The sequence below is a fragment of the Charadrius vociferus genome, unplaced genomic scaffold, assembly GCF_000708025.1.
Source record: "Charadrius vociferus isolate BGI_N301 unplaced genomic scaffold, ASM70802v2 scaffold213, whole genome shotgun sequence".
Lineage (NCBI taxonomy): Eukaryota > Metazoa > Chordata > Aves > Charadriiformes > Charadriidae > Charadrius > Charadrius vociferus.
Window position 1 is genome coordinate 2,311,039 of NW_009647828.1, and position 27,452 is coordinate 2,338,490.

At 36.9% G+C, this 27,452-nt stretch overlaps 1 protein-coding gene across 5 annotated transcripts in view; it reads left to right on the forward strand.

Annotated features, from left to right (window-relative positions):
* CTNNA2 (catenin (cadherin-associated protein), alpha 2) overlaps positions 1–27,452 on the forward strand; it is a 460,517-nt gene that overhangs the window by 38,202 nt on the left and 394,863 nt on the right. For all 5 annotated transcript variants that reach the window (XM_009882507.1, XM_009882503.1, XM_009882504.1 and 2 more), the window contains exon 2: positions 8,206–8,401. In XM_009882507.1, coding sequence (XP_009880809.1) covers positions 8,206–8,401 — 196 coding nt within the window. The remainder of the gene's footprint in view (positions 1–8,205; positions 8,402–27,452) is intronic.

The window sequence follows — 27,452 nt, forward strand, 5'->3', positions numbered from 1 at the left end:
GTAGGGAAAACAGTTTAATTCACAGAGCCAGGAATGTTTTTCTATGAGCTGTAGCTGCTGACTGGGGATGAATTTGATGAGTATGTGCTCTAGCTCTATCCCCTTTCAATTCTGGCATCCCTGCCTGCACATGACCTCTGCAACAGGGAAATCCATGCTAATAGAATTTTCTGCTTTTAACAAAGACATCCTCACCTTTCTTTTGTGCTGCTGGAGCTGTGTAAGGAAGACTTAATTCGGAATGGGACTGAACTATTAATTAGTGAAGTTCTGTTTTTCCAACAGATCTCTGTGCTAGAACTGTGTGAAGCTTCTTTAATAAAATAAGAGAGCAAGGTTCCCTAGTGTGATCACAAAGCCAGGATCATTATAGGGTTGCCAAAGGAGCTTATGGTAATTATCAAGTGATATATTTGATAATTGTAGAGAATTTTGGGTGAGGTCTGCATTAATTAGTAACAGAAGCTGATAGAGACATTCTTTCCTTTGTATGAGCATAGGTGGGATAACATATTTAAAATAAACCAGTTAGCTTTAAAGCCCTGCCAGAAAAATGAGCTATGTTCTTGTCTTGTCTTTTTCTTTTTTCCTTCCCCTCCCCCCAACACATATGCAGTTAAATTCTTCTGGGTGGACACTTCTGAAAAACTCAAGCATAGTGTTAATAAGAGAATAGGTTATATTTTTCTTTCTTTTTATCATGCAGTTTATATTAAATTTTTTGTTGAAATATGGCTTTTTTTTTAAAGGGGAAAGTAGCTAATATGCTACTGTTTTTTCTGTCACTGGTATAAGAAGTCTTCCTCCCCCCTTCCTCTCTCCTAATACAGCTGACTTTTCAGAATGGTGCTTCTAATTGTGGAAGAGACGGCTTTCTTAGCATTTCAAACTAGTAATTTAATGTCATTTAAAAGAAACTGACACAAGGTGGGAAAAATCACATTTTTATGAGTGGCTTTCTTCCTGTAAGGGCTGTGTATTATGTAGAACCCAACCTGTAGTGTAAGGGCTGGAACCCAGAATTGTCCTTTCCCAACCCCAGATTAGAGAATGATTCCTCTCCTTGCTTGCTGCCTTTCAGTCGTATGAATCTTCTGTCTGTTGCTGTGTGATGGCTCAGCTTCATTTTGAGAGAAGAAAACCCCACCGTTCCAGTTAGCGCACAGTTTATTGATCACAATACTTCCTTGAGAAGTGGGAGACATCTGTTGCAACAGGAGGGTCCAGACTTCTATTTTCTTTTGCTCTTTGTGTTAGGCCATTGTATTGAAGTTTACGGAATATTTTAGAGGACCCTGAATAAAATCTGCTTTATAAATGAAAATCGTTGAACTTGTCCAAACAATTGTATGAGTTTTTCCTTATATCCAGTTTGAAGCTCTCTTGTTTCAACTTGTGCCTCTCCTTCTTGTATTGGAGACCCCAGAACTGGGCACGATATTCAAGGCATGCCAAGGCACAGTGCTGACAGTTTACCATCTATGAAGGTGCCTCAGGTCCCTTGAAGGAGCTATGCTCCCCAGCCAGTCAGTCCCTCCCCTGTTTTATTGCCATGTGTTCCTCCTTTACAGGTGTGAGACTTTGCCCTTGTCCTCACTGGCTTTTATAGGGTTCCTCTGCGTGACAGTCTTGCCCTGAAGCATATTGACTGATCCCCCGCGTCATCATCTGCAACTTGATGAGAGCGCACTCTGTTGGTGGCACCAGGTCATCTCTATCCCTAATGTGGAGATTAAGTCATCTAAAAATAAGAGCAGATGAACACAAGACATACTCACTATAAAATTCTTTCAGTAGTACAGTAAGTTCACGGCAGTATTCTCTGACTCAATACATAAGGAAGATGACCACGAATGTTCACAGAATAAGGTGCTCGTCTTTCCAGGCATAACAGTAACAACTATAGTAGGGATTTCTAGCTCCTGGTACAAGACTAGGAAATTTCATCCTCTTCTTTGGAAAATATTTCCATTTTGGAAAGAGCGTATACACTCTGTGTCTGCTCTCAATACTTTGTTCACTATGTATGTCACTTCAGTGCCCAGAGACTTTCTCATTCACTCAGAAACTGAACTGCAAATGAAGTTTTGACACTTGAAGTTTTTTTACAGTTTCTGCTGGGCTTAAAAATTCATATTATCTAGTTTTGATATACTGATTACTTTTTGAAACTGTACCTTGAGAATAGTCTGTGTTGGGCCACATCTTTCTGTTTGTATGCATTCTTATGCTTGCAGTGATTGATAAATCCAGAATGTGGAGGTTTTTTAGAAGGACATGTATTAGAAGGTTATTTAGAAGGACAAATTATTATATGCGGCAGAGATTTCAATTTATACTTTTGTTAAAAGTAGCTGAAAGATGCATATGTTAAATTAAATCTGGGTGCGGTGTGTGTTCTCTTATTCTTTTCGAAATGAGACAAACCTACAGGGTTTTGTTTTGTTTTGTTTTTTTTTTTTTCTAGAGCTGAAAATGAGACTCTCTCCAAAATGGATGAATAGTATTATTTTTATCAAATTAGTTTGGGACCCTGATTCAACAAAATAATTAGTTTTATCTATTAAGTTAATTTAAGTGGATGTGATACTGAATGATTTTCCAAGCAGATTGAAGTGTCTGGAATAGAGAAATGAAATTAAATCATAGATAAGAGACATGATGTGTATAAGGTCAGAGACTTGAGTGACAATGCTGGGACTAGAATAGATGTCTTCTCTCTGCTGTCCTCATCCACAGGACATGTTACAGCAGATGTTAAGATGTTCCAGTGGTGCACACTGAAAGTTATTTTGCTCTTCCTTTTCTTTGTAAATTCTATTAAGAAATACTTTTTCATTAATCTGCATCAGCCTTTTCTTTGATCTTAGAGATTTTGGTTTTGGGTTTTTTTTTTTTTGTTGTTGTTCGTTTGTTTTTTTACCTAAGAAATATGTTTTCATGGAAAAACATGTTAGGTCTATCTCAAAGTTCCTAACATTTAAGTTGATTTTTTTTTTTATTTTTTATTTTTTAAATACTAATAAAAAAAATCTAGCTGTTCCTGCTGGTGGTTCCGAACCTACAGTGTAAGAGAAAAAGAAATTTGTCTGGTCACCAGTCATTGTAATTACTAAAGGGGGTTTTATCATCAAAATTAGGAAATATACTGTCTGCATTTGCTTTTAAATCTGTTTCAGATATTTAGAAACAAGAAAGCAGGCTTCTAGGGTTTCATATAAGCCTATGAATATTTCCAGATAGAAGTGTCCCCAATATGGCCTAATTATTGTACTAATCTCAGATTGTGGAACAAAATTAAAAACAGCTACAAACCAGGAGGAAAAAAAAAAAAAAAATTATTCAATAGTAACCAACACAGTTATAAGGGGCATTCATTCACTTTCTTCTTATTGTATTCACTGGAATGTAATTATATATAAAACTGATCTAAGAGTCCAGTTAGACTCAAGATTTGAACTTCTTTTTTTTGAATGACCTTACCTGTGTGTGCCAGTTCACCTCTTTGTAAGCAAAATAAAATTTAAAAAACTCAAACAAGTAGCACCTGAAAGCTGTTGTTTAGATGGTAGTGAGATGTTGTTATTCATGTTTTCATGTTTGTAGATCTCCATTGCTTAAAATTTGTAAATCTTTGCTTCAAATTTACAAATCATTGAGGTACATTGGCAGACAGTGTCTCGAGCACCATTTGTGAACTTGTGCTTTCTTGCTAGCACATCTTATATGATTTTGTGATTATATTTAAGTCTAAGCTTTTGACAGGCTAGAGACTTTTATGGGGGTTTTTTGTGTGTGTTTTTTTTAATGCTAGAAACAAACAAAATAAATAAGAAAAAACAGCAGCAAAACTTTTATGAGGGAATTGGGGTGAAGAAGTATACACCAGCATTTCCTTTTGAAAGAGATTATTTCCTTTGAGGATGCTGTTTTCTACATGCCTGTTGTAAGAAGTGGTCGCAAAAGTCTCCATCTTCTGTGGCAATTAGGAATTTCCTAACTGAGCTACTTCTGGCCTTGTAGCATCTCAGTGGATTAACAAAGGTTTTATGCCAGTGCTGGTTCCTCTTCATCTCTAGGACCTGCGCTTGTACATCTACTCTACACAGACTCTGACACAGAGATTCTTCACTGAGAACATTTTGAGCACTGGTAGACACCTTTAAGTGTTTTTTCTGTATTTCTGCATATTAGTCAGCATAGGGCAAAGCAATTGTCCTATGTTAAAAAAGCATTAAAGAAGATGCTATTAAATACTTTATTTTAATTTATAATTATTTCCATGATTTTTGGGGAAGTTCTGATAAACTTTATATATTGTTTTATGGTGGTTTTGAATTGTTTACATTTCTCTAGGTGTCCACAATTAGATACCAATGTGCTAGGAAGGGCACTATTTAAAGCTGAAACAAATATTTGCCATGAGCATACTTTCTTAAAAACAAATCACTCTGTTTGCTTTCTCTCCCCCAGAATGGTTCCTTTCTCTTTTTTAAATGGATATAGATTTTTTTTTTTGTCTGTTTCTGTTGTAAAAGTATACTATTAGATTATTTTGAAAACTTCTTAGTTTTATTACAGGGATGGAGAGCAAAATCTCCCAATATATGGGCCAAAGTAGATCAATATTTATTTCTCATTTCTTGGTTTAATTGCAACTCTGATGTGCCCTTGCAGCCACCTTGGAGCTTGGTGCATAAGGTGCCTGTCTCCTAACTAGTCCCTTCTTGGGAATTCAGCGAACCACTTTGCATAGTCTGGGTTATAAGACACCTGCAGTTCACTCTGACTATGTAAGCAAATCTGAATTTTGTGTCTGTCCTCATGCTTTCTTGGGGGGAAAAAAAAAAAAAAAGCCAGTGATAACTGATGACCAGCCAGCTCCCATTAAACAAAGTGCACACAATTAAAATCAATATATGTTCAACCCATTACTATTTTTCCTTTGCATATTACATGCTTACCCGTTCAAGAAATGAATTTTTGCAGGACCTGCCTCATACTTACCTGTTTTAGAAGGAAGACCTTTCTTGTCACTCAGTACAGTTGGTGTAAATTAAATCAGGATATGTACTTTTCTATATAAGTACTTTTTTATTTAAAATTGCCTTGGGATAATTGTTGTGTTATGAGGGCTGTATATAAAATGGTTTATTGGTTCTGCTGAGACCATTGTTGTAGTAGTAAATCCAATACACACACATGCTCCCTCTATAGCTATATATCTCTCTATAAAAGTACATATTTATATATACCATGAAAACATTTTGGAGATTATCATGGTAAAATACTTATTCAGGATTTATTTCCTTAATTACTTAATTTAGCAATCTAATACCTATTTGCTCGTTCTCAATCAGATTTTTAGGTTCCCTTCCTTGTCAATGTTGTCTCATTGACTGTCTCTCTGTACAGGCACAAATTTATCATATTGTATGACAGCTGTGGTCCCTTCTCCCATTCATTGACTGCATTAGTTCAGTACTTGTAGGTGATCTTACAATGGATGTGTAACTTTCGGTGAAAAGTATCCCACCTGGTAGTTGAATCGTGCACAGAAGGCACAGACTTGCAGACTTACAATCCAGTAACACTGATTTTGATGATTTTTAATGTGAAAATAAAATTTTAGGGTCCCCAAAAGAAATCTGCACTCCAACTAAGTTTTGTGTCTTCACAGGACTTCAGAAGTTCTTCCGCCAGCTGCAACTTCTGTCTGTTTGTGTTATTTCAAGTTTAGGGGTTTTTAGCTATTGATTCCTGTATCTACCCGAGATCTATGAAATAATCTCATTTGACTTAATTTATTGACAACCCTTTCTTTTCTTCAGATCTTTTTCTTCTCTATACTATATGAACTATTCTGGCAGCCTAGTTGTAGTTTGTTCAATAAGTCCAAATAATTAATATCAAATTCAGATATTATTGTCTTCATCTTTGTGTCTCCTGTGTGAATTTCAGCATATGCCTAAACAATTTTATTGCTTGCTGTATGTGAAAGCTTTTCTTAATCATCCCTATAATGTACTAGACAAATCCATTCCATTTGCTGAACCTGAGTTAAGTTACAGAGCTAACATAATTTGTTTATTCATAAAATTCTAAAATCCGTAAATAGACAATGATAAAGTACAAAAAGATCTTCAGGAAATTTTATGAGGAATAATTTCCAGGGAAACTTAATAATGAAAACCTGAATTCTAGATATAAGTAGTGGGGAAAAAAAAAAACATATGATGGAAGAATATTACCTTCCTGTAGCCAGGCAGACTCCTTCCTGCAGGATGCTCTGGAATACGTTTTTTTCAACCAGTATATCCATGCATATGGTGTTTTCAGGCCCTGATAATCTCTTCTTTTTTTTTTTTCCGTCTTTTTTTTTTTCCTTCTTTTTTTTTTTTTCTTCTTCCAGAGTCTATCATTTTTCTATGTGATTTGAAAAAATACACAACCTAGCTCAAGGAGCAAAAACATTTAGCACAAAGAGCATGATAAAAGGCTCTTTGGTCACAACGGTACCACTTTGTCACGCTTCTTGTAAAAGGTATGGGATGACAGTGAATTTTTATACTTCGTTTTGAAATCTTTTGCTTTGTAGTGCACTGTATTGCAAAGGTTTTTATTTCCTTACAGTAAATTTCGGGCTTAGCACACTGATGTGTCACTTCAGGTGCCCTGGTTTGTATCCTGGTTAGGGTGTACTGCGTCCCTGAGCAATATGGATCAATTGCTGTTTTTTCATGCACATAACACCTGGTGATATCCAATTCAGTATTCCTGTTTTACATAAGGGCAGCCTTTGACTGGTGGAGTGACATACTCCAACCGTATCCTGGACTGCATCGCAAGAAGTGTGTCCAGCAGGGGGTGGGAGGTGATTCTGCCCCTCTACTCTGCTTTCATGAGACCCCACCTTCAGCACTGCCTCCAGCTCTGGAGCCCTCAGCACAGAATGGACCTGTTGGAGCACGTCCAGAGGAAGGCAACAAAAGTGATCAGAGGGCTAGAGCGCCTCTTCTGTGATGACAGGCTGAGAGAGTTGGGGTTCTTCAGCATGGAGAAGAGAAGGCTCTGGGGAGACCTTATTGCAGCCTTTCAGTGCTTAAAGGGGGCTTATAAGAAAGATGGGAAGAGACTTTTTACCAGGGCGTGTAGTGACAGGACAACGGGTAATGGTTTTAAACTAAAAGATTGTAGATTTAGATTAGATATAAGCAAGACTTTTTTTTTTTTTTTTTTTTTTTTTAACAATGACAACCATACTTTTCCAATGGTTTCTTGGTGCCAAGGAAGAGAGCTAATGGTTCAACTGGAAAGCTTTTAAGAAATAAATCAATGACATTTTGCCATCAGTAAACCATCAGGTTCAGAAATGTGTTTCCTAGAAAGTGGTTTGGGATTGTACGTGAACAAGTGGGTCCTCAAATGCCAAATCAATGAGATGATATAATATTTTTTTGGTCCGGCAAAAAGCTGTGGCATACACTGGGCTGTATTGTTAAACTTTATGGTTAAAGTTTCTAGTCAGTTTATTGACAGTTCATTACGGAATTCCTTTAGGAGATTATACAAACAAAGAAGCAGATTATTTTTTTTTTTCTTTTTGAATACTGGAGAGAAAGTGGGATCATTTCACTATCTGCTGCTGTCTTATGCCCATATATTATACAGATATTGGAGCAATACTAAACTGAATAGTTTTAACCTGTATAATCTTTGCAGCAGGAGCTATTCATTCCTTAACGTCTGGAAAACATCCACAATGTCTTTGTCACCACTTGAATGTAACTGACTGTACTTATCTCAAGGGATGATTGCTTTTTGAATGGTTTCTGACCCACATGTGTTAGGTTCTCATTTGATTGGCTTATTCATTTTTTTTGAATGAAAAACAGTGACAAAAATAATGCTTTAGCACCAGTGCCCTTCCATACCTGTTTCTTACCTTTTTCTCCTTCACTACTTGACTGTGATTTGCTTAGCCTAGACTAAATAGAGGTTTAAAGGAAAAATAATTTTTTGAGGTATGTGCTGCCATGCTTTGGATTTTAAGCTTTAAATTTTATTTTTTTGATACATGTGACCATTAAATCATTTCAAGGGTAAAGAAAATAGTGGGTGTATTGAATTAGGTGGTTATGTATTGTGCTATCAATAGCTGAAGAATCGTTCAAATTGACAAAAACTTCGTTTTCTTTCTCAAAGGTAACAACGCTTGTTAACACAAGCAATAAAGGACCATCTGGCAAAAAGAAAGGGCGCTCGAAGAAAGCTCACGTGTTGGCTGCTTCAGTAGAGCAGGCGACTCAAAACTTTTTGGAAAAAGGAGATCAAATTGCTAAGGAGAGCCAGGATCTCAAGGAAGAATTGGTTGCTGCTGTAGAGGATGTACGCAAACAAGGTATGTGGAACAAAATGCTTAACTGGCTGTTTTATTTAATGCTTTCAAGGTTTCTTCCAAAATAAGTGTAATGGCTGCTCTGACAATATAATTAAAACTATGTCCTATATTACAGTGTATCTGTGACATGGCATATAAGTATTAAAATAGCTATAACTTCATGAATGGCAATGAATATAAAGAGTGTTCTATGGTAAAAAAAATGTGTTTGGCTTTGCTTGTTTTCATTTTATCTGTTCTGTCACCAAATAGTTAACTCTAACATTACTTAGCAGCTTTTGTGCTCAGTGCCGAAGCTTACTGTTTAATTTTCAACTTGCTTCTTTTTCTTCTGTGTAACAAAATGACATTACTTTTCAATTTGTAAAATTTGAGCAGTGCTTTAAAGCCTGTGGATGCAAATGTAGAATCGGGATTATGGTGCCTGCATTTCTGAAAAATCTAACAATTATCAGCCAAACAGGACAGCAATATAGAATTACTTGTGGTTTCAAGTATATATTGAAATATATACAAAGATTATCAAAATGTGAAAATATACAGATAATAGCAATGTTAAAACAAGGGGGTTTTTTTCTGGGTGTTGGTGATAACATAAATGTTAACATTAGTTTGCATACTGCATAGGTTAAACTGCAAGTTTCAAGATACGCAATGCTACAAAAGATTGCCTAGTTGGGCATGGGATTCAGCCATGGGATATTAACATTTTCTTTACTCACAGAAATAATTCTGATTTTGCACAATTTAATATTTGAATTTTAAATTGGCATTATAAGTAAACCGCTTTCAAATAAGGCTTTGAAATTTTGAAAATATCATGGATATCCATGGTAACATGGATATCATCTGATAATTTTCCTTCAAAAGATAAAAATGTATATCAGATGCTTTTAAATTTACTTGTGTGGTTAGGGAAAAATATGTTTCCAATATATGCCCATAAGAAAACTTCTCCTTTTTATTTGGTTTGACTGTAATTATTGTAATTATTGCAGCAGAATTAAGTACCTTTCAGGTTTTTTCTATTGTAAATCCTGTAATCTAAAGATACCATCTGCCAGTATCGTCAGTCCTGGGTTTTAGAACAAGACTGGCAGATCTCCAACTGAGATTTTGAAAGGAGTCTAAAGGACTTAGGTATAAAATACTGATTTTCAGTGAGTTATTTCCTCAGCACTCATACGATGTTTTTTCAGTTCATGAAAATTGGACTCAAATGATTGTGTGAGCTGGCAGGGTTAAAATCTTTTATACGTAAACACTGATTAGTGAATATCCCAGTCTGTTCTATCCTGAGGCTGTGTTTTTCCTCCTGTCCGCTATATGTATATTTGGCTTTACTGTTTTCCTGTTCTTATGTTGGTGTTTTTTTTGTCTTTTTTTAATATTTCATTGCAGTACACCAAAATTAGTGGAGTATTTGCTGTATACTCTATGTACAGTGTTATGTCACTATTCTGGGGGGGCAGGATGGTGGTGGTGTGTTTTTGTTGTTGCTATTGTTTCGCTTTTAATTTAGAATTTTGATGTTGATGCTTGGTTGTTCTGGCATGCAGTTTCATTTGTCAACTACTTCAGCTTCCCGTTGCTTACACTACTTATTTTGTGTTATGTCAAATCCTAGTACAGCATCTTCAGTGTTGACATGAGTGCTCTTGTTCCCTCTGAATTTATAGTTCTCTCCCTTTGGGGCTGTGGTGCTGACTCAGTTTTGCTAGCTTCTCCCAACGAGCCTTCTCGTGAGTTACAGTCATCAGCCTAAACTGTTGCATGCTCTCTGATCTAGGCAAATGTACCACACTCATTAGCGTGGTATCAGAGCTTCTTATTATCTTTCTTTATCATTAGAGCTTTGTACTAAAATCACTTTGTGCAGTGATTTCTTTGTAGATTTTTGCTTTGCTTTGCAAAGCTAGAGGCATCTGAGAGGATTTGCTGTGGAGAGTTTTAGGTTTTTTCTTGATTGAATTTCTGACTTTTTAATTGATAATAAGCCTCTTATTCTTTTTTTTTTTTTTTTTAATCTGTATTAAAAAAAAACCAAACACGACGATGAAGAATGTGGAGGGGAAAAAAGATCATAAACAGTATTACGCAGAATGAGACAGGCATTCACCTTCTTTCAACACTGTAGGCTAGAAAAAAGTCTTTTAGAAAAGTGGGACAGCTTTTTTGGGTCTGTACAACTTGAGTCCATAATTAGGAGAGCAGGAGACACCGTTATTAGCACACACGAGCCATGTAAACTAGACCAGCCTTGGTGTAATGTGAAATGATATGTTTAGCTCAGTGACATAAAGAGCTGGATTAATGAACTGAGGCTGTGTTTTGCCAGAGTATTGCTAGCTGATTTTCTGGCAAAATTCCAGCTTGGATAATTACACCATCAACGTAAAAATGCCTCCTGCAGTTACAGCTGGTTCTGGTGTGCTCTTCATTTCCTGCCCTACGTTGCTGTACTCTTATACGCTACAATAGACAGTTGTTGTGATTCATCCCAGAGAGAGTTGCTTTCCATTGGTGGGTATGAAACGAATGTACTGTGTTATTAGCAAAATACTGTGGAATGAATTTGAATGCAAAGAATATATAGCTTTAAGATGCTTGTTACTTTAATAATGTATGCAAATTATATTTGGATAGCTGTGCAAAACTCTGATGATCAACAGTATTGATTTACAAAGTTGAGTTCTGATAAAACAACTAAGAGAAAGAAGATAGGTTTTTAATGTTTGTGTATATATGTGTCCCATAATAATTCCATAATAGCAATACTTCGACTTCATAGGTCTTAAAAAATTACAAAATAGTGGAAATTAGCTTTAGTTCAAAACCATCTAAGCGAAATTATCCAATTGCTATGCCACTGAATATTTTGCTGTATGGTTATTTATTCCCATGTTGTCAGAGCTGTGTAAAAGATCTCCCAGATGAGCGAAAGATGAGACCTGGGAAATGATGATGTTTGTTGTTCATGTCATCTAACATTAGATGGGAGGGAAAGCCAATGGTCTTCTACAGGCTGAAATTTTAGGAGGAGTGAGATTTTAGTGTATTGTTTTGGTTACAGTAACCCTAAAAAAAACCTGCAAAGCCTGAGAAGTGCAGGAAAGTGAAGAAGAACTCACAGAAACAAGAAATACAGTCTGGAGAGGGGAAAAGAGGCGTATGTTCTCATAGCATAGGTGTCTAAATACGACTGGTCTTTTACTGATCATTAGAGAAGAAGGAAATTCCCTGTGGAGGAGACATTCAGCTTGCGATTTACACAAAAATCTACAAAGTCCATTGTGCTCAGGTCTGATTAAACTTATTAAGAAACAGTCTAGGATGCTGAGGAAAGCAAGACAGAGAAATAGATTATATTTATGTAAATTTTTTCTATCTATTAGATGACTTTGGCGATGTCTTATCTTGTAAGTAAGTATGTGCTAGTGACTGCCTGATTTTAATTTAATTTCCTAGAATTTTTCTGGTAGTTGATAGCTAAAATGTCCATTAAGAGCATGATTTAGTCTAGCAGCTGGTTTTTGTGTTTTAATTTTTTTTTTTTTTTTTTTTTGCTTTTCGAGCAGGGTAGATACAACTTCACCCCATAATCTGAAATTTATACTTCAATAAAGAGACAGAAAATAGCTGATGATGTTTTTTTTGTGTTTGAAAACAGTGTAAATTTGAGGTAGACTTAATTTTTTTTAATGCAGATTTATGCATATTGCATAAAAAGAATATGATATGATCCATGTACCCCATGACTGTCAGTAAGCATGAAAGTATATATCAATATTTGAGAAACAAAAATGACTTTAACTTTCTTGGTAACATTTTTCTCTGTGATGGAACATACGAAAAAGTAGTATTTTTAATGCTTTGCTTTTAATGCTTTTAACTGCCTAGTTTTTAAAACTTTTCAAATGAAGATTTTAAACTAAACCCTGTGAAAAGTCTTCTTCCTTACTGTTCCCTTCCGTGTTCAGTTACCTTGGGAGAAAAGCAGGGAATCTGCATATCTTAGGTGGTGGGAGCAAACTCCAAAACCATAGAGCATACACAAGATGCCAGTTGTTTCTATAATAATTTATAATGCTATTTAAGCTCATTTAAGCTCTTCTGATTTTGATGAGAGCAGTACGACCTGGAGAGAGACAGATTCTGGCTTGCTATTTGTAATGTCACATACACTGTCACTTACAACTGTCTCAGTTTTGTGATCCCAGAACTCTTAGCCAAATGCACGGCATTCTTTGAGTCTTAAAACAGTACCCCAGTTCATCTGGCAATTTGTATTTTAGGAGACCTTTCCTGACTGTATAATTTTCTCTCAGTTAGACCTTGTGAGACCAACAGTTCATTCCTAATACCCAGTCCTCGCAGTGCCATGTTATCCCAAGTCTTGAAGACTTGCTGCCTGGAGGTCTTGACTTTCCTGACTGAAGCAGAAAATCCCTACTCAGATTTTGGCTTCCTTAAAACTTTTCCACTCTCTTTAGAATTTTTTTTTTTCTGCCCTCTAATCTAATCTGTTTTCCTTTTTAACTGTATTAAAAAGAACTTTTAGCAGCCATCTCTGTTTCACAGAGTCTATGCTGCTCTGCTCTATACTTCTCCATTTCCCTCTCCTTTTCTTTGCTGCCTTCATGTGGTCATACATTTATTGTCTTCCTTGCAATTCAAGGCCTGGAATTTCCCCTATCTCATGGTCTCTTCAGATCTCCCATTCCCTGTTAACCCTTCTTTCTTACTTCCATCTCCTTCTCATACCCTAGTTCTGTATTCACATAAGGTCCTTCTCCTGATCTCTCACGTTCGGTCATGGTTTTGCAATACAAAGTAGAAAAAATAATAAAATCAAATGTCTTTTTCTTGATCGCTTTTTTCCCCCCCTTTATTTTACAAACTTAACATAACCTGTTTGTTGTCCTTGTTTTCTCTACTCCTCTCTGAATCCCTCTCTGACCCTGGATACCTGCTTCACACTGTTCTGTTAGCCCATCCTCTCATTGTACTTATTTTTATTCATTCTATCCCATCTTCCCCTAAATTTCCTTCCTTTCTCACACTGAAAGCATTCCTAGTAAGCCTATCTTATTTACATTTAAGTCCAGGGTGTGAGCAACTTACATAGCATGTTAAATTGGTGCCTTAGCTGTACTTGCTTAGCAGAGTCATCTGCAACAGACGTCCCAGGAGCCCTGATTTACCCAATCTTCTGTCTCTGCTGTCCTGATTAAAAACAAACAAACAAAAACCACAAACAAACAAAAATAGAAGGAAGGAAAAGAAAAGGAAAAAAAAAAAAAGTACCCATTAATACCTAAAAGCTTTCCTGGAATAGTATGGGTTTAACATTTAAAGTTACATTTTGAAATATCTAAAAATAACCTGAATACATCACACTTTGGTTCATTTGGTTAACAAGAATTCAATTAAAGGATGTAGGCTTGCTCTCTCTTTCTCTCTGCTAGCTCTTCAGCATTTTTCCTAGTTAATAAAATATATGGAATTGGAATTACTTCATGAGGGTGCTTCTGTAGAAGCCATTAAAAGACTTGTCACAATGTAACTATCACTTGATGCGGCAAAGGAGGAAATTCTTTTTACAGAGAAAGCAAATGATGAAGTATTGTCTGATTTCTGCATTTATTTTCAACTCTGAGTCCGACTGACAGGATTCAAAATGAAGAGTTGATATGCAATGGAAGATATTTAAAGGTATCTCTTACTCTGACAACTAAGCAGTGATTACTTCAGGGCCTTTTGGCATTTCTCTGAGTCTTTCTGGCTGATTGTTATTCTCAAAGTCTGAACTGAATGAAAGAACTGTAAGATATTGGGTTTGGATCTGGCAAGTATGAAGGAGAAATAATAGGTTCTTTAAAATAAAATAATATATCTGATACTAATATTTTATTACTTAGAATTTGTCTACATAACCAGTTTCTCACCTGGGTTAGGGGGTAGAGAAATCTTTTTTAGAAAATAAATGATCTGGTCTTTTCACTTAAACCTTTGTTCTCCCTAAACTTATTTATAACGCATGTCACTGAAGTATATAAGAACTTACCTTTTTTTTTGCTTGTAGAAGTTAGTGACCTCTATTACTAGACAGAGGAAAACGTATGTGTGTGTATGGAAAGAAATTACTGAAAAGTACATGTTTGAGACAATGGACTTTCTATCCATTTCTGAAAGATGAAGTGAGGCTTGTGGTCAGTCCTGCTTGAGGGGAGAATGAGTCTTGGTCTGCAGGTCTGCACTTTGGAAGAACCTATGTGTGTAAAAAAAAAAAACAAAAAAAAAAACAAACCAACAAAAAACCCACAAACAAACAAAAAAAAAAACACAACAAAACCAAACCCAAGAAACTCAGTGCAGGTCAATCTTACCTCCATCCCTGGAAAGATGATGGAACAGCTCATTCTGGGTGTCATCTCCAAGCATCTGGAGGAAAAGAAGTTTATCAGAAGTAGTCAACATGGATTCACCAGGGGGAAGTCATGTCTGACTTATCTGATCGCATTTTACAATGGCATGACTGGCTGGTTGGATGAGGGGAGGGCAGTGGATGTTGTCTGCCTTGACTTCAGCAAGGCTTTTGACACTGTCTCCCACATCATCCTCACAGGCAAGCTTAGGCAGCGTGGGTTAGATGAATGGACAGTGGGGTTGATGAAAACTGGCTGGCAGATAGAGCTCAGAGAGTTGTGGTTAGTGGTGCAGAGCATGGTTAGAAATCAGTAACAAGTGGTGTTCCCCAGAGGTCAGTACTGCGTCCAGTCCTGTTCAATATATTCATCACTGATCTGGATGAAGAGATAGAGTGCGCGTCAGTAAGTTTGCTGATGACACAAACCTGGGAGGGGTGGCTGACATGTCAGAAGGCTGCACTGCCATTCAGTGTGACATGGACAGGCTGGAGAGTTGGGCAGAGCGGAACATAATGAAATTCAACAAGGGTAAGTGTAGGGTACTGTGTCTGGGGAGGAATAACCCCATGTATCAGTACAGGTTGGGAGCTGACCTCCTGGAGAGCAGCTCTGGGGAAAGGGACCTGGGAGTCCTGGTGGACAACAGGATGACCATGAGCCAGCAATGTGCCCTGGCGGCCAAGAAGGCGAATGGCATCCTGGGACGCATCAAGAAGAGTGTGACCAGCAGGTCGAGGGAGGTCATCCTCCCCCTCTACTCTGCCCTGGTGAGGCCACATCTGGAGTATTGTGTCCAGTTCTGGGCTCCCCAGTTCAAGAAAGACTGGGAGCTACTGCAGACTCCAGCAGGGGACTACGAAGATGATCAAGGGAATGGGGCACCTCTCTTATGAGGAAAGGCTGAGAGAGATGGGTCTGTTTAGTCTGAAGAAGAAAAGACTGAGACGGGTTCTCATCAATGCTTAGAAATATCTGAAGGGCGGGTGTCAAGAGGATGGGGCCAGCCTCTTTTCAGTGGTGCTCAGGGATGCTACTGCAGACTCCAGCAGGGGACTACGAAGATGATCAAGGGAATGGGGCACCTCTCTTATGAGGAAAGGCTGAGAGAGATGGGTCTGTTTAGTCTGAAGAAGAAAAGACTGAGACGGGTTCTCATCAATGCTTAGAAATATCTGAAGGGCGGGTGTCAAGAGGATGGGGCCAGCCTCTTTTCAGTGGTGCTCAGGGATAGAAGAGGTAATGGGCACAAACTTGAACATAGGAAGTTCCATCTGAACATGAGGAAAAACTTCTTTGAGGGGGGTAGAGCACTGGCACAGGCTGCCCAGAGAGGTGGTGGAGTCTCCCACTCTGGAGACACTCAAAACCCACCAGGCTGTGTTCCTGTGCAGCCTGTTGTAGGTGACCCTGCTCTGGCAGGGTGGTTGGACTAGATGATATCCAGAGGTCCCTTCCAACCCTGACCATTCTGTGATTCTGTAATAGGCATATTCTTTATTTTGCCAATAGTATCTATGATGAGGTACTCTGCAACTTGCTTTTTTGCAGTCTCTCTGATGGCTCACGCCTCTCCAACAGGAAGTTTTGAGTATGAAGATTTGAAGTCTTATAGTTGGCAAGTTACTGATGCTGTGGCCTGAAAACTCTATCTTGTTATTCAAAAATATTCATAATCTATTTTGAATTGCTTGTTACATTTGGAAGCGACTTCAATTGTTATTCATGTTTGCAGTGCTCATCCTAAGAAATATGGCATACTAAATGTCATTCTATGCAAATATACTAATGCTAGCTCTTTCAGACCCTTTTCAAATCCATTAATTATCTTTCAGCTCTCAGAGAATTTAGCTTCTGAAAGACATTAAAGTTCTTTTTCCAAAATGATTTAAAAACACTTCTGATGAAAGAGCAGACATTGTACAGAATCTCAAAAGAGTTGTTATACAGATAAGCAGTGTCAGGGGTTCCCAAATCTAATAGTGAGGCTGCTGCGGCTCCATTGCCCCAGTAGTGAGGCTGAGCATATATTCCCAGTAGGCACATGCACACAAACACGCATACACAGCTCATGTGTACTTGTATACACAGCTGACCACATATATCAGACACTCGGTACCCACTATGCTATGATCCTGTGAAACACTGGAACAGGTTGCTCGGAGAGGCAGTAGGTGTCCCATCTGTAGAAACATTCAAGGTCAGGTTCGATGGGGCTCTCAGCAACCTGATGTATTCAAAGATCTCCCTGCTCATTGCAGGGGTCTTAGACTAGATGACCTTTAAAGGTCCCTTCCAACCCAAACTAGTCCATAATTCTATGAAACAAACACAACAGCACCAAGTGTCTTACCCTCTTCCCCTCTCTGGCTAATTAGTATTGAAGGTCTGTTAGTGGGGAATGCCTATACTTGTACGTATAATGGAGATCCCTTCAGTAGCTGGGTTTAACTTCACAGTCTATGCCATAGCTGGCCCCTGCATCCTAGTGTCCCCGCACTCCCAAGCACACATACAAACACAGGAAGGAAAGGAAAAAGAAAATGCGTACAGGTGATTTCCTGTACACGTCCTTAACGGTTCAGGCACTTGAGGACATCTTGAACTGATGATGATACTGGTTCTTGTTAAAGCCAGCTGAGGACTGAGAGCCTGTACGTAATTCTCTGCACCATTTTTGAAAGATGTATTTCTGTTACAACCACGTCTGAATCTTTTCTAGGATTCATTTAACTTTTCAATAGATTTTTTTAAGCTCACGTTAGTTTAAATTTATGAAAGCAACTTACATCTCCAAGAAATGTTTGTTATAAAGAGTGGTTGGTGTTTGATATATTGCCCGAATATGACAGTTTGAGACAGATTTTACAGAAGCAGAGTGATATACGTTTGAAAAGTAATATAAATAATATGTCGTGGTTTAGGCCAAATCAGCTACTGGGGACCTGGGGGACCCCAGATGGGACCGACAGATGCTGTCCTCTACCCCTCTTCAAAGAGAGAGGCAGAGGTGGGAAAAAGAAACTTATGAGTTTAGAAGGAACTAAACTACTTTAATGAAATATTAATAATAAAATAAAAAGAAATAATGAAATATATACAAAACCGTATCGAGCTCCTGAGATGACAATCACGACACCGGCTGGCACTGGGGCAGTCCCAGGCTGGACTCAGTGACGGACGGGAACTGGATTCCGGATCTGCATTCAGGATCGGGATCAAAGGCAGACAAACAGACAGAGTCCTACCTCAGACGTCGACCATTGAAGGAAGAGAGCTGACCCTTTGATCCCTCAGCTTTTATACTGAGCATGAGGCAGGTGGGATGGAATTAGCAAAGTTTTCTGGCCTTGGGTGTTATAGCAATAAGGATAAGCAAGAGCCTCTCTGCATCCCATGCCTGGGCATCAGCGATAAACAATCGGTCTCATCAGTGTGAGAGAATGAACATTGTCTGCACAATATACTGTTAATTTCAGTAGTTAGAGAGGCCCAGCTAAGAAGCGAAGTTACTCGACAAAATTGGTTCTGTTTTACCTCATACCAGGACAATGTATTAGGTGATTTTTCTGTTCTCATACTATACTTATTTATATTGTCTTTCTTTAAGATTTTATTACTATCATGTCTCTATTGCAGAGAATGAAATTGCTTTAGAATGTCAACCTCTGACAGTTGTCAAAAATTAAATTATACTCACAAATTGAAAGTTATAGAAACAGTGTTTCTTCCAGAAATATTTGACTTGAATTCTAAAATCAGATCCTAGAATTACTAGTTGGTTCTTTAGAAGCAATATTTCCATTAAGAAAACTTTCATTTGAGAAAAGATTGCAGAAATACACCACAGTTTAAAAAAAAACAAAACAAAAACAAAAAAAAAACTATCAAGGGATTGTAACTAGGGCATATTTTTCAGTAAATATTTTATTCCACCACCTATCACAGTGTAGGATTAGTATGCATGAAATTTCTGAATTCAGGTCAAATTTGGAAAATAGTTTCACTAGGATTTAAAAAATAAAATAAAAAAAAAAAGGGGGTCTTACAAATTGGAAAAGGCACTATAGGCAGTTATCTTGCCTGGTTCTGTCTTCCAGCAGTAATTCCAAAACTGGATAGGCTTATTCCACAGTCAGTAATCCCAAGAAGTATTAAATGTATGGTCTTTTCAATTAAGTTTTGATGTATCCATGAACAATGTTCCGCAAGAAGATTTTTCCATCATGCATGAAATCTGTGTTTAAGTCCTCTCTGTGCGTAATTCAATATAGAGAATTGGACTGAAGTCTCTGACCCCTTAGAGGAACACTGTTACTGTAAAGCTATAGAGCCCCATGGGATGAGCATCTCAGCCTTTCCTTTTGAAGCTGTTCTAATTTATGTGCTAGTGAAATATCATCTGGGTCACAGCTGAGTGCTTGAAATCATGATTGATACATTGGGCAGAAATTCTGAACCGAATTCCTTTCTGTTTAACCCAACATAAAAAAAAAAAAAAAAAAAAGGAAAATTTTGATTCACCCTTTGAACTGGAAAGTCAGTTATTTTAGTCTGTCAGATCAAAAGTATTTGGAAGGAGATTCATTTTAGCTTGGCAATGGTGTGATCTCGGATGACTGTTTGTAGGTGCCCTCTAAAACTAAAACTTCCATCTCAGTGATGGAAGTTTTTAACAGAACAAAACTAATATGAGTTTCTCCAGCTGTGCAATGTAATGATGGATGGGGTTAGGGAAACCAGGTGGGAGTGTGATCTGGAGCAGTGCAGACATTGTCTTGGAGGTGTAAATTGGTAAGTAGTCCATCCAAGTGAGAAAGTCAAGTAGATGAGCTTGAGATTTGGTCATTGCTATATGCTTCAGACGCATTATTTCTCATTAAGAGCTGGTGGACAATATGGGGAGGTGTTACAAAGCCAACCTTCACCCAAAGGGGTAGACAGTTTTCCTTCTGCACCGCCACTCTTATCCTGTCCTGCTGTCTCCACCTCTCTAGTCCTTCTCCCTTTGCTGTGATGTATGACAAAAACAGCATTTTCAGCCTTTCAAAAACTGTAACGGGAAAATGTCAAGAGTGATTTTGTAAGGATTACACAGAAAGAAGTTACTAGCAAACTTACTCAACAGAATGAATATTTTTTGTATAAGTGTTGTAAATGAGGTGGTGAAATCTATTTTCAATTTAAAAAGCCAAGGTGGTTGTTGTTCAGAATGTAATTGTAAATACTGCTGTAATTCACCTAAGAAGTGGGAACTTCGGGTTCTGATCTGTGTTACTGGAATTATTTCTGCTACTTACCCAGTCACATTTAATGAGAAAGATATAAGCAGTCCTTGGAGCAATAAACTTTATCTGAGAGTCTTTGCACCCTCCTCGGTCCTCCTCCTTGCCTAAAGTGTGCTTCCTTCTGTGTTATTTATTTTTGACTGCATTTTCCATAGCAGTCATCCAACTTTAAAAGCAATTGTGAAGAAGCTTCATTCTCCTGTACAGATTAGGTGTTAATTTTGGATATGGTTTCAGAAAGTGGTAGTTGGTGAGAGAAGTAATAAAAACGACAGCATGAAAATCTGAAATACCTTTTCTTATGTTTTAATCCTAAAAGGGGTTTAGTCAATATATTTATTTATTTTACTTTCCATTTACCATTTTGAACATGTCTTTGAAATACCCTTTCTTATGTTTTAATCCTAAAAGGTGTTTAGTCAATGTATTTATTTATTTTACGTTAATTTATTTTCTTTCCATTTACCATTTTGAACATGTCTTTGTCTGGAGTACCGTTTTCACATATTACAGAAAAAAATATTCTACAAAATACATAGACATATATACAAAATGTTATAATCAAATAGCACGCACTGCTTTCCTCTGAGAAGTGTCAGAATATAGTATTCTGGTCACCAGCTGTCTTGTTTTCTTTCAGTTTTAGTCCCTTTATCAGAGGGACAAATACTTTTTAAACTTTAGGTCTGCAAGATCTTATGGCTGCTGTTTATGTATGAAAACTCAAAAAGGAGTCCACTCTGTAGTGCCTATGAAATTTAGAATTATTTTTATAACTACTAAAAATAAAAGTCTAGACTGTCCACTGGTTTTGATTTGTGATGTTTGCAAATCTCATTCATCCATAATTGTTCCAAATTTGACTTTCAGAGCTGTGCTTGGCTTTTATGTGTGTTTGTTTTAATTGCAGATAATTTAGTTTATATCCTCTGTTTATATTATTACATAATTTCTACAGTATTTGATGAAACATGTCGTTGTTTGTTTGTTTGTTTTTTTTTCACAAAAATGTATCAACCCTATTTTCCTTTCACCTGTTTCTTCTCAGCCTTATTGTTTTAAATCGCTCTTAATTTTATTACTTTGATAATGCTGTTATTTTATATCCAACATGCTAGTTATGATTGTCCACAAATATATGCCTGAACTGAGCTCCTGTTCAGTTCATATAAATCCCACACGCTGAAGCAGTTTCCATGTTCACCTCATTTGCTTTGTATTGTGCTCCTTCCCTGTTGCTTCTACATCCAAGAACACTTTTTGTGCAGAAAAGCCATCTTTCTGAGTCTATATTGCTAATAGAAGAAAAAAAAAATCCTATGTAGGATTTCTATTTGCTATTTATTATTAAAATTTCTCCTCTTTAAGCTAAAATGGCTTTAAGACTTTGAATATAAAAGCCTGTTTTAAGAAATTCTTGAGTAATAAGGTAGCTTATAATCATATGCTGTTGAGCTACGTCAATATTTTGTAATTAATCTACAGTATATGCTTTTCAAGGGAGTCATTCAGCTCATTTAACAGATGAGGAGGCTGCCCTGTGCCGGTATCAGTGCAAAGCTGGTTAAAGCGCTTGAAGCGGCCCAGCAAACCTAACTGCAGCTCAAGTTAGCCTTTCTCAATGGTAGTGTGCAGCTGCCCTGGTGCTTGTACTTCTTTCTGAAGAAACTGGCTTACTGACTTGCCTGTGCAAGAATAGAAACACGTATCTTTATAATATTGCAGGAAAAGCTTTTCTACTGCTGTGTTCTGGGATGCAGAGCACCTCTATGCTGACAGGTAGCTGACATAACAAAAATTGTTCGAGCATTAGGACTGTCCTTTATAGATAACTGGGCATGGCAGAAATTATGTTGAATTTATAGTATAACATTGAAATAAAAGGAAATAGGTATACATTCCTCATGAATACTATATGCTGGGAAATTAAAAGAAAGTTTCAGTCAGAAGAATGAGGTTCTGAAATAACGGAGACATAGCAATAACAGAGGCAGAAGGTGGTGAGGGAGTTGTAGAATAAATCCATCTGTTTATTATGAATACTGGAAGACTGTATACTATGACTGCAGGTGGAGGCAAGTAGCTAGACATGATGATCTAGAAATCATTCCAGTCCTGTGTGCCTGCATACAACATGATCTGGTTGAATGTAAGGATCATACACGGTACTTAGAAAGTCATTTTTAATTCTATCCAAAGGATACCTTGAGGGTGCATGGTAGAACAAACTTTTTATTTTCTTTGTTCATTTGTCTTTATTTCCACTTTCTTTTCCTGTTTCACTTTTTCATTTGCCTCTACACTTTGCCATGATTTTCCTGACTAATCCAATCTCCTCTTTCTGCCTTAGCCTCAGTGAAAACTAAAGATGTGTGATTTGTTTTGGGGGTTGTTTTTATTGGGTGGTGTTTTTGGGGGTTTTGGGGTTTTGGATTTTTTTGCAATTCAATGTGAGGTGGTAATACTCAAATCACTCTGAATATGCTAGTTTAAACGAGCAGTGATGCCCTAGCTAGGCTAGCATAGAAATCGATATGGACTAATACACCTGCTGACAAGTGCATTGAATAGACGCAGATGATGGCTATTCCTGACAGTTAAGCACAGTTTTTATACCTCTTATGTTTCTTAATATGCCTCCACAGTGACAGCTATACATGCAGCTGTCAGTAATATTTGGGTTTTTTTCTGTTCTCATTAAAAATCTAACAATAATCATGTATTCTTTATGAGCCTTTTATTATACAAAGCATACTGATCTGCCTTTCTGTGTGTTGGTGGTGGTCCCTAGATTGGCTTTGTGTTTCGACACCTGCACCAGAGTGTAATTGTAGAGTATGAAGTTCAAGTATGTCTGTATCTCCCTGCACGGAAGGTCTTGCACTTTTGAAACATTCATGCATCATTTGTAGTTATATAAGGGGCTGTGTTATATTAACACCTGTATGGTATATGAATTCCAATTGAAACCGGTAATTTAGTGTGAGGGTATTGAAATGTTTCCAAGTCAAGTTTAGATGAAAGATTGTTATAGTCTGTAAAAATTAATTTTTTAATGTAATTCCCCATTTTGGAAAGATAGGCTTAGTTTTCATGTAGATTGATGCTTTGGGCATGATTTCAGAAATTCTTCACAAGTTTTTTTATGGTGTAAAAATAACTGCATTAGATCTCAAATATAGGTTACTGTAAATAGTGTGTGCAGACTGTGTGAACAGATAGTTGAAACGAAATAACTTAATTCTTTAAAAGTGCTATTGTACCTTCTATCTCCTGCTCTATGTAAACCTGCAAGTGCTCTCCTTTGTATTCTTTGTTGTCTTCTTTCTCTTATCTTTTCTTATTGTAAGACTATACCATAGACTTTCCCTGTACTGGTGACCCTCCTTGGTCTGCTTTTCTCCCTTCTCATGCTATCTCATACTGGAGTACCTTTTCAATTTTTGTACTTAATTTTTTCCTGTTCTTTTGCTGTCTTGACCCCAAAACCCTAAATTGTCCAACATTAACATGCCAGGGTGATGTGGAAAGGCTTTTATACTTTAAGCAGTATTTGTTTCCCACATTTTTAATAATGATGTTAAGAATATGCTGTAATCCACCCATTTCCTTTGTCTCGGGGTCATCAGAAAACTGGGTGATCGGCAGGCAGCGATACCTCTTCATACATTAATCCCCAGGCTACGATGTGCTTGGAAATGTGCTTTGTTCAGAGCCAGGTCGTTCCTGCTTCTCTTACTGTTTCTGTCAAGTCATTCCCAAGTAGGATCTAAGTATGAGTAAAAAAAACGCTGAAACATCTATTGAAATGATCAATCAACTAGACTGATCAATCTCACCTCAATCCTACCCACCTTCTCACAGTGCTTCCCATGAGGTGACATTAGTTACTTGCTGCTCCTTCTGTTCTCAGACCACATTGGTAATTTTTGATAGATTTTGTTAAGAAAACATGGCTTGCTGGAAAATATGAACCCTTTGAAACTGAAGCTTATCTCAAAAAATATCAATTTCAACTAAACTTTTCATTGGGCAATTTTTTTAATGTGATAATAGAGAATGATGGAGCTGATTCTAATTATGATTTTGAACTTAGTTACAGTGCCTAGGGCATAGATATAATCTACCAACTAACTTGCTTGGCTATACAGTATTTGTAAGCCTCTTCAAGCCCCAGAATGAAAGTAATATGCAGAACGATGGAATCTGTCTTCCTAATGCTTTCTTACAGCATTTCCCTTTCCATGCCTGTTAGAAAGTGGTGTACGCTTTCCAAATGTTGTTTCTTTCTATAGCTGGTATGTTTCACTCACATTTATTAACTACAATTCTCTTTACAATGCATAAATTGTTATGCAGAAACCCATTAAATGATTAAATTCAAGACTTTAATTGCTGAGACTCAGAGAAAAAGATTTTTTTCTGTCAGTTACATTCATTTTAGTCATTTTTTTACAATAATTATTTTAATAGATCTGCTATGCATAGTTCCCCCAAAAGATCACAACTTTTCCTAGCAATTGCTGCTGTAGTTTTGTCTTGTTTATGTGATGAAATATGCTACTCATTTTGAACTTGCTTTTTGTCTCAGTTTTGCAGCTATCTGGTAAAGAAGGAAACACTTCTTATTTTTTAATCAGAAATCTCAAATTTTTACAATAAACATAGAAGTTGTGGGAAAAGCTCAACAAAGAAATAATGGGCTTCCTGCACTGCTGAATCATGCACTCCAGTATCTTGCTGCATGGTAGAAATGTGTTCTGCTTCATTCCGATTGTTGGAAGACAGTCCTGCCACTTTCAGTATCTACTGAACTACCCAAACAATCACACCCAGGTTTCCTTGGAAAAGATATTATTTGGTTCCCTTCTGGCTGGAGTGTGAGAGCAAACTATCTTGTGTATGCCCTCGGACAATCAGGTTTATCAGGCCACTGGAACAAAGCAAAGAGAGCGCCAATTTTTCAACACAGATGCTACTTTGAAATAAAAAGGAACATCTTCCTTGTCATTTGTAGACCCTTGAGGTTCAGCTGCATGCCTTTTGCCAGGATACAAATAAGGCCACAATTTAATTTAGTTGAGTTTGAATTTTTAAATTTGCTTCTGTGTTTACTGATATCTTACGAGGTCCAGTGTGTTTTCATGTTCCCTAGCACCGACCACAATGTTGAACATCTACAATGTTCATGTTGACATTCATGCACTCCCCAGTTCAGTGAAGGCTAATCAGTTGTTTAGTTGATCCGTGAAGGATGTTGAACTGCGGAGTAGCTGAGAGCTGCAGACAAAGAGGGATTAGAAACAGTAATATATTCTCACATCCAAAACAATTTCCTTTTGAACTGAAATTTAATTAATGTTTTATTGTATTTAAGTGTATCAGTGATGTTTCAAATGCAGTATTAATCTATTAATTAGAGAAGTTCTTTCTAAAATGTAACATTTTTGCAATAATCGTTTTAGATTGTCATAGATATGTGGCTAGATATCTTAAAGTTCTGTATTCTTGGTATTTTACTGTGCCTTGGGAAAGAAGTAGTTGGTTTAATTAAAATTATACATTTTAATGGTCTATGAAGTAAATGAGATGGTATGCTATTTGATCTAAATGAAAATATTGAATTTGAAATACATACTATAGCTTTAAGGATATCCGTTATGCTTTAAGATACATCGTGATTCATCTTCCATCACTTTATCTAAATGTCAAACATAAAGTGAGTCAAATTTAAGTGAACTAGATTGTCTGTATAATCAATTCCAGAGAGACGCAGCTTTTGTAGCTGAAATGTAATGGGAAAAGATCAGGCTAGATCATATATGGCCTTTTCTGGCCTTGAAATCTGTTAATTTGATGAGAACAGTGGTCATTCTTCCATAGACAAAGACCCAACTGCAAGTGAAAGGGGAAATGAGTTTAGGGGACACAGTAGTAAAGATTTAGAAGAAAAGTATTAGGGAAGGGGAGAAGAAGATTTAACAACCATTCATGTGAAGCTTTGGGAATTCTGAATTTTTAATGTAGATTTGTATTTAGTAAGTATATGCCATTCTTCAGAATGAAAATAGTCTACAAATTACTTCCCAAATTTTAACAAATGATTATACAATGTCAAATAGAGATTACTACTGAAACTAACTGTTTTCAGGTATGGAGAATGAATTTTGAAGTACTGTGAAGAAAATATGAAAGTTATGGGGTAAATAATCAGTATGATTATTAAGGTAGGAGGAATATAGACAGTGAGAAACCAACTATCAAAGACCATGTTTAGTTCATTATTCATGAATCAGAAACTTGACAGTTGGCAAGTATACTGTAATGGACAGAAAATGATCCTACAGGAGAGTTTCTAGACAGGTCCAAAGGGGATAAAATTGGAGATCTTTGCATCCTGAAGGGTTTTCTTTTGTTTGTTTTAATAACAAGACAGCATCCGTGAGGAAAGGATTAAAAACCTTCTTACATTATTTAAATATACCCTATTAGCAATTACGGATTATTTAAATCTGTCATAATATCATTTAGTATCATAATCACTGTTCTGTATGGAATCTGCAGCTCAGTTTGGGTCTATGCATTATTTTAATTTAGAATAGGTTCATAACTATGCTTTTGCTCTAATTACAAGGAGAGCACTCTAAAATACTTTAATTAGGTCATGGATCAGTTGTCACGTCTTTTTAGTCTTGGACATGTAGAACAAAAAAAATAATCTAAAAGAGATGGATTAATGACACCATAGCTTTATTAATTTCTTCCATTTGAGAACTGCTCAAGAATGGTACATACACTCAAGCTGTCATTGTTTCCTTAATTATTTCCAGGTGGAGTACTTGGACTACTGTCAGCATCACCTACTGACCATAGCTGTTCTCTAGATTGTTGCTTTGTGTCCACTGTCTTCTATCTCTTAATGAACACTTCAAGGCTTTGGAAAAAAATGGTATTTCCTCAGTATATTAACCATGAAGAGCTTCCTTTCTTAATAGGTAGATGCCTACCTTTAGCTCTGCTTATTGTTCTAAAAGTTCTAGTAGCTCAACACAGCACGTTTATGTACACCTACCAAAAAATGTGCCAGTAATCAACATTGGTACGTCTCAGCCATCCATATACTCGTTTTTCCTGTATGCCAACCCCAACAACTTGCATTAGGCTAAAATAGGAATTGCTTTTTTGAAGACATGGATTGGAAGATCTCTTCTTTAGCCACGATAAGTCCAATCAATTATTTCCATAGCAAATGGTGTATAAAAAAATGACAGCTTTTCATGTGTGTAAATGAAATGCATTTATCTCTACAGGGCTTTTTTTTTTTTTTTTTTTTTT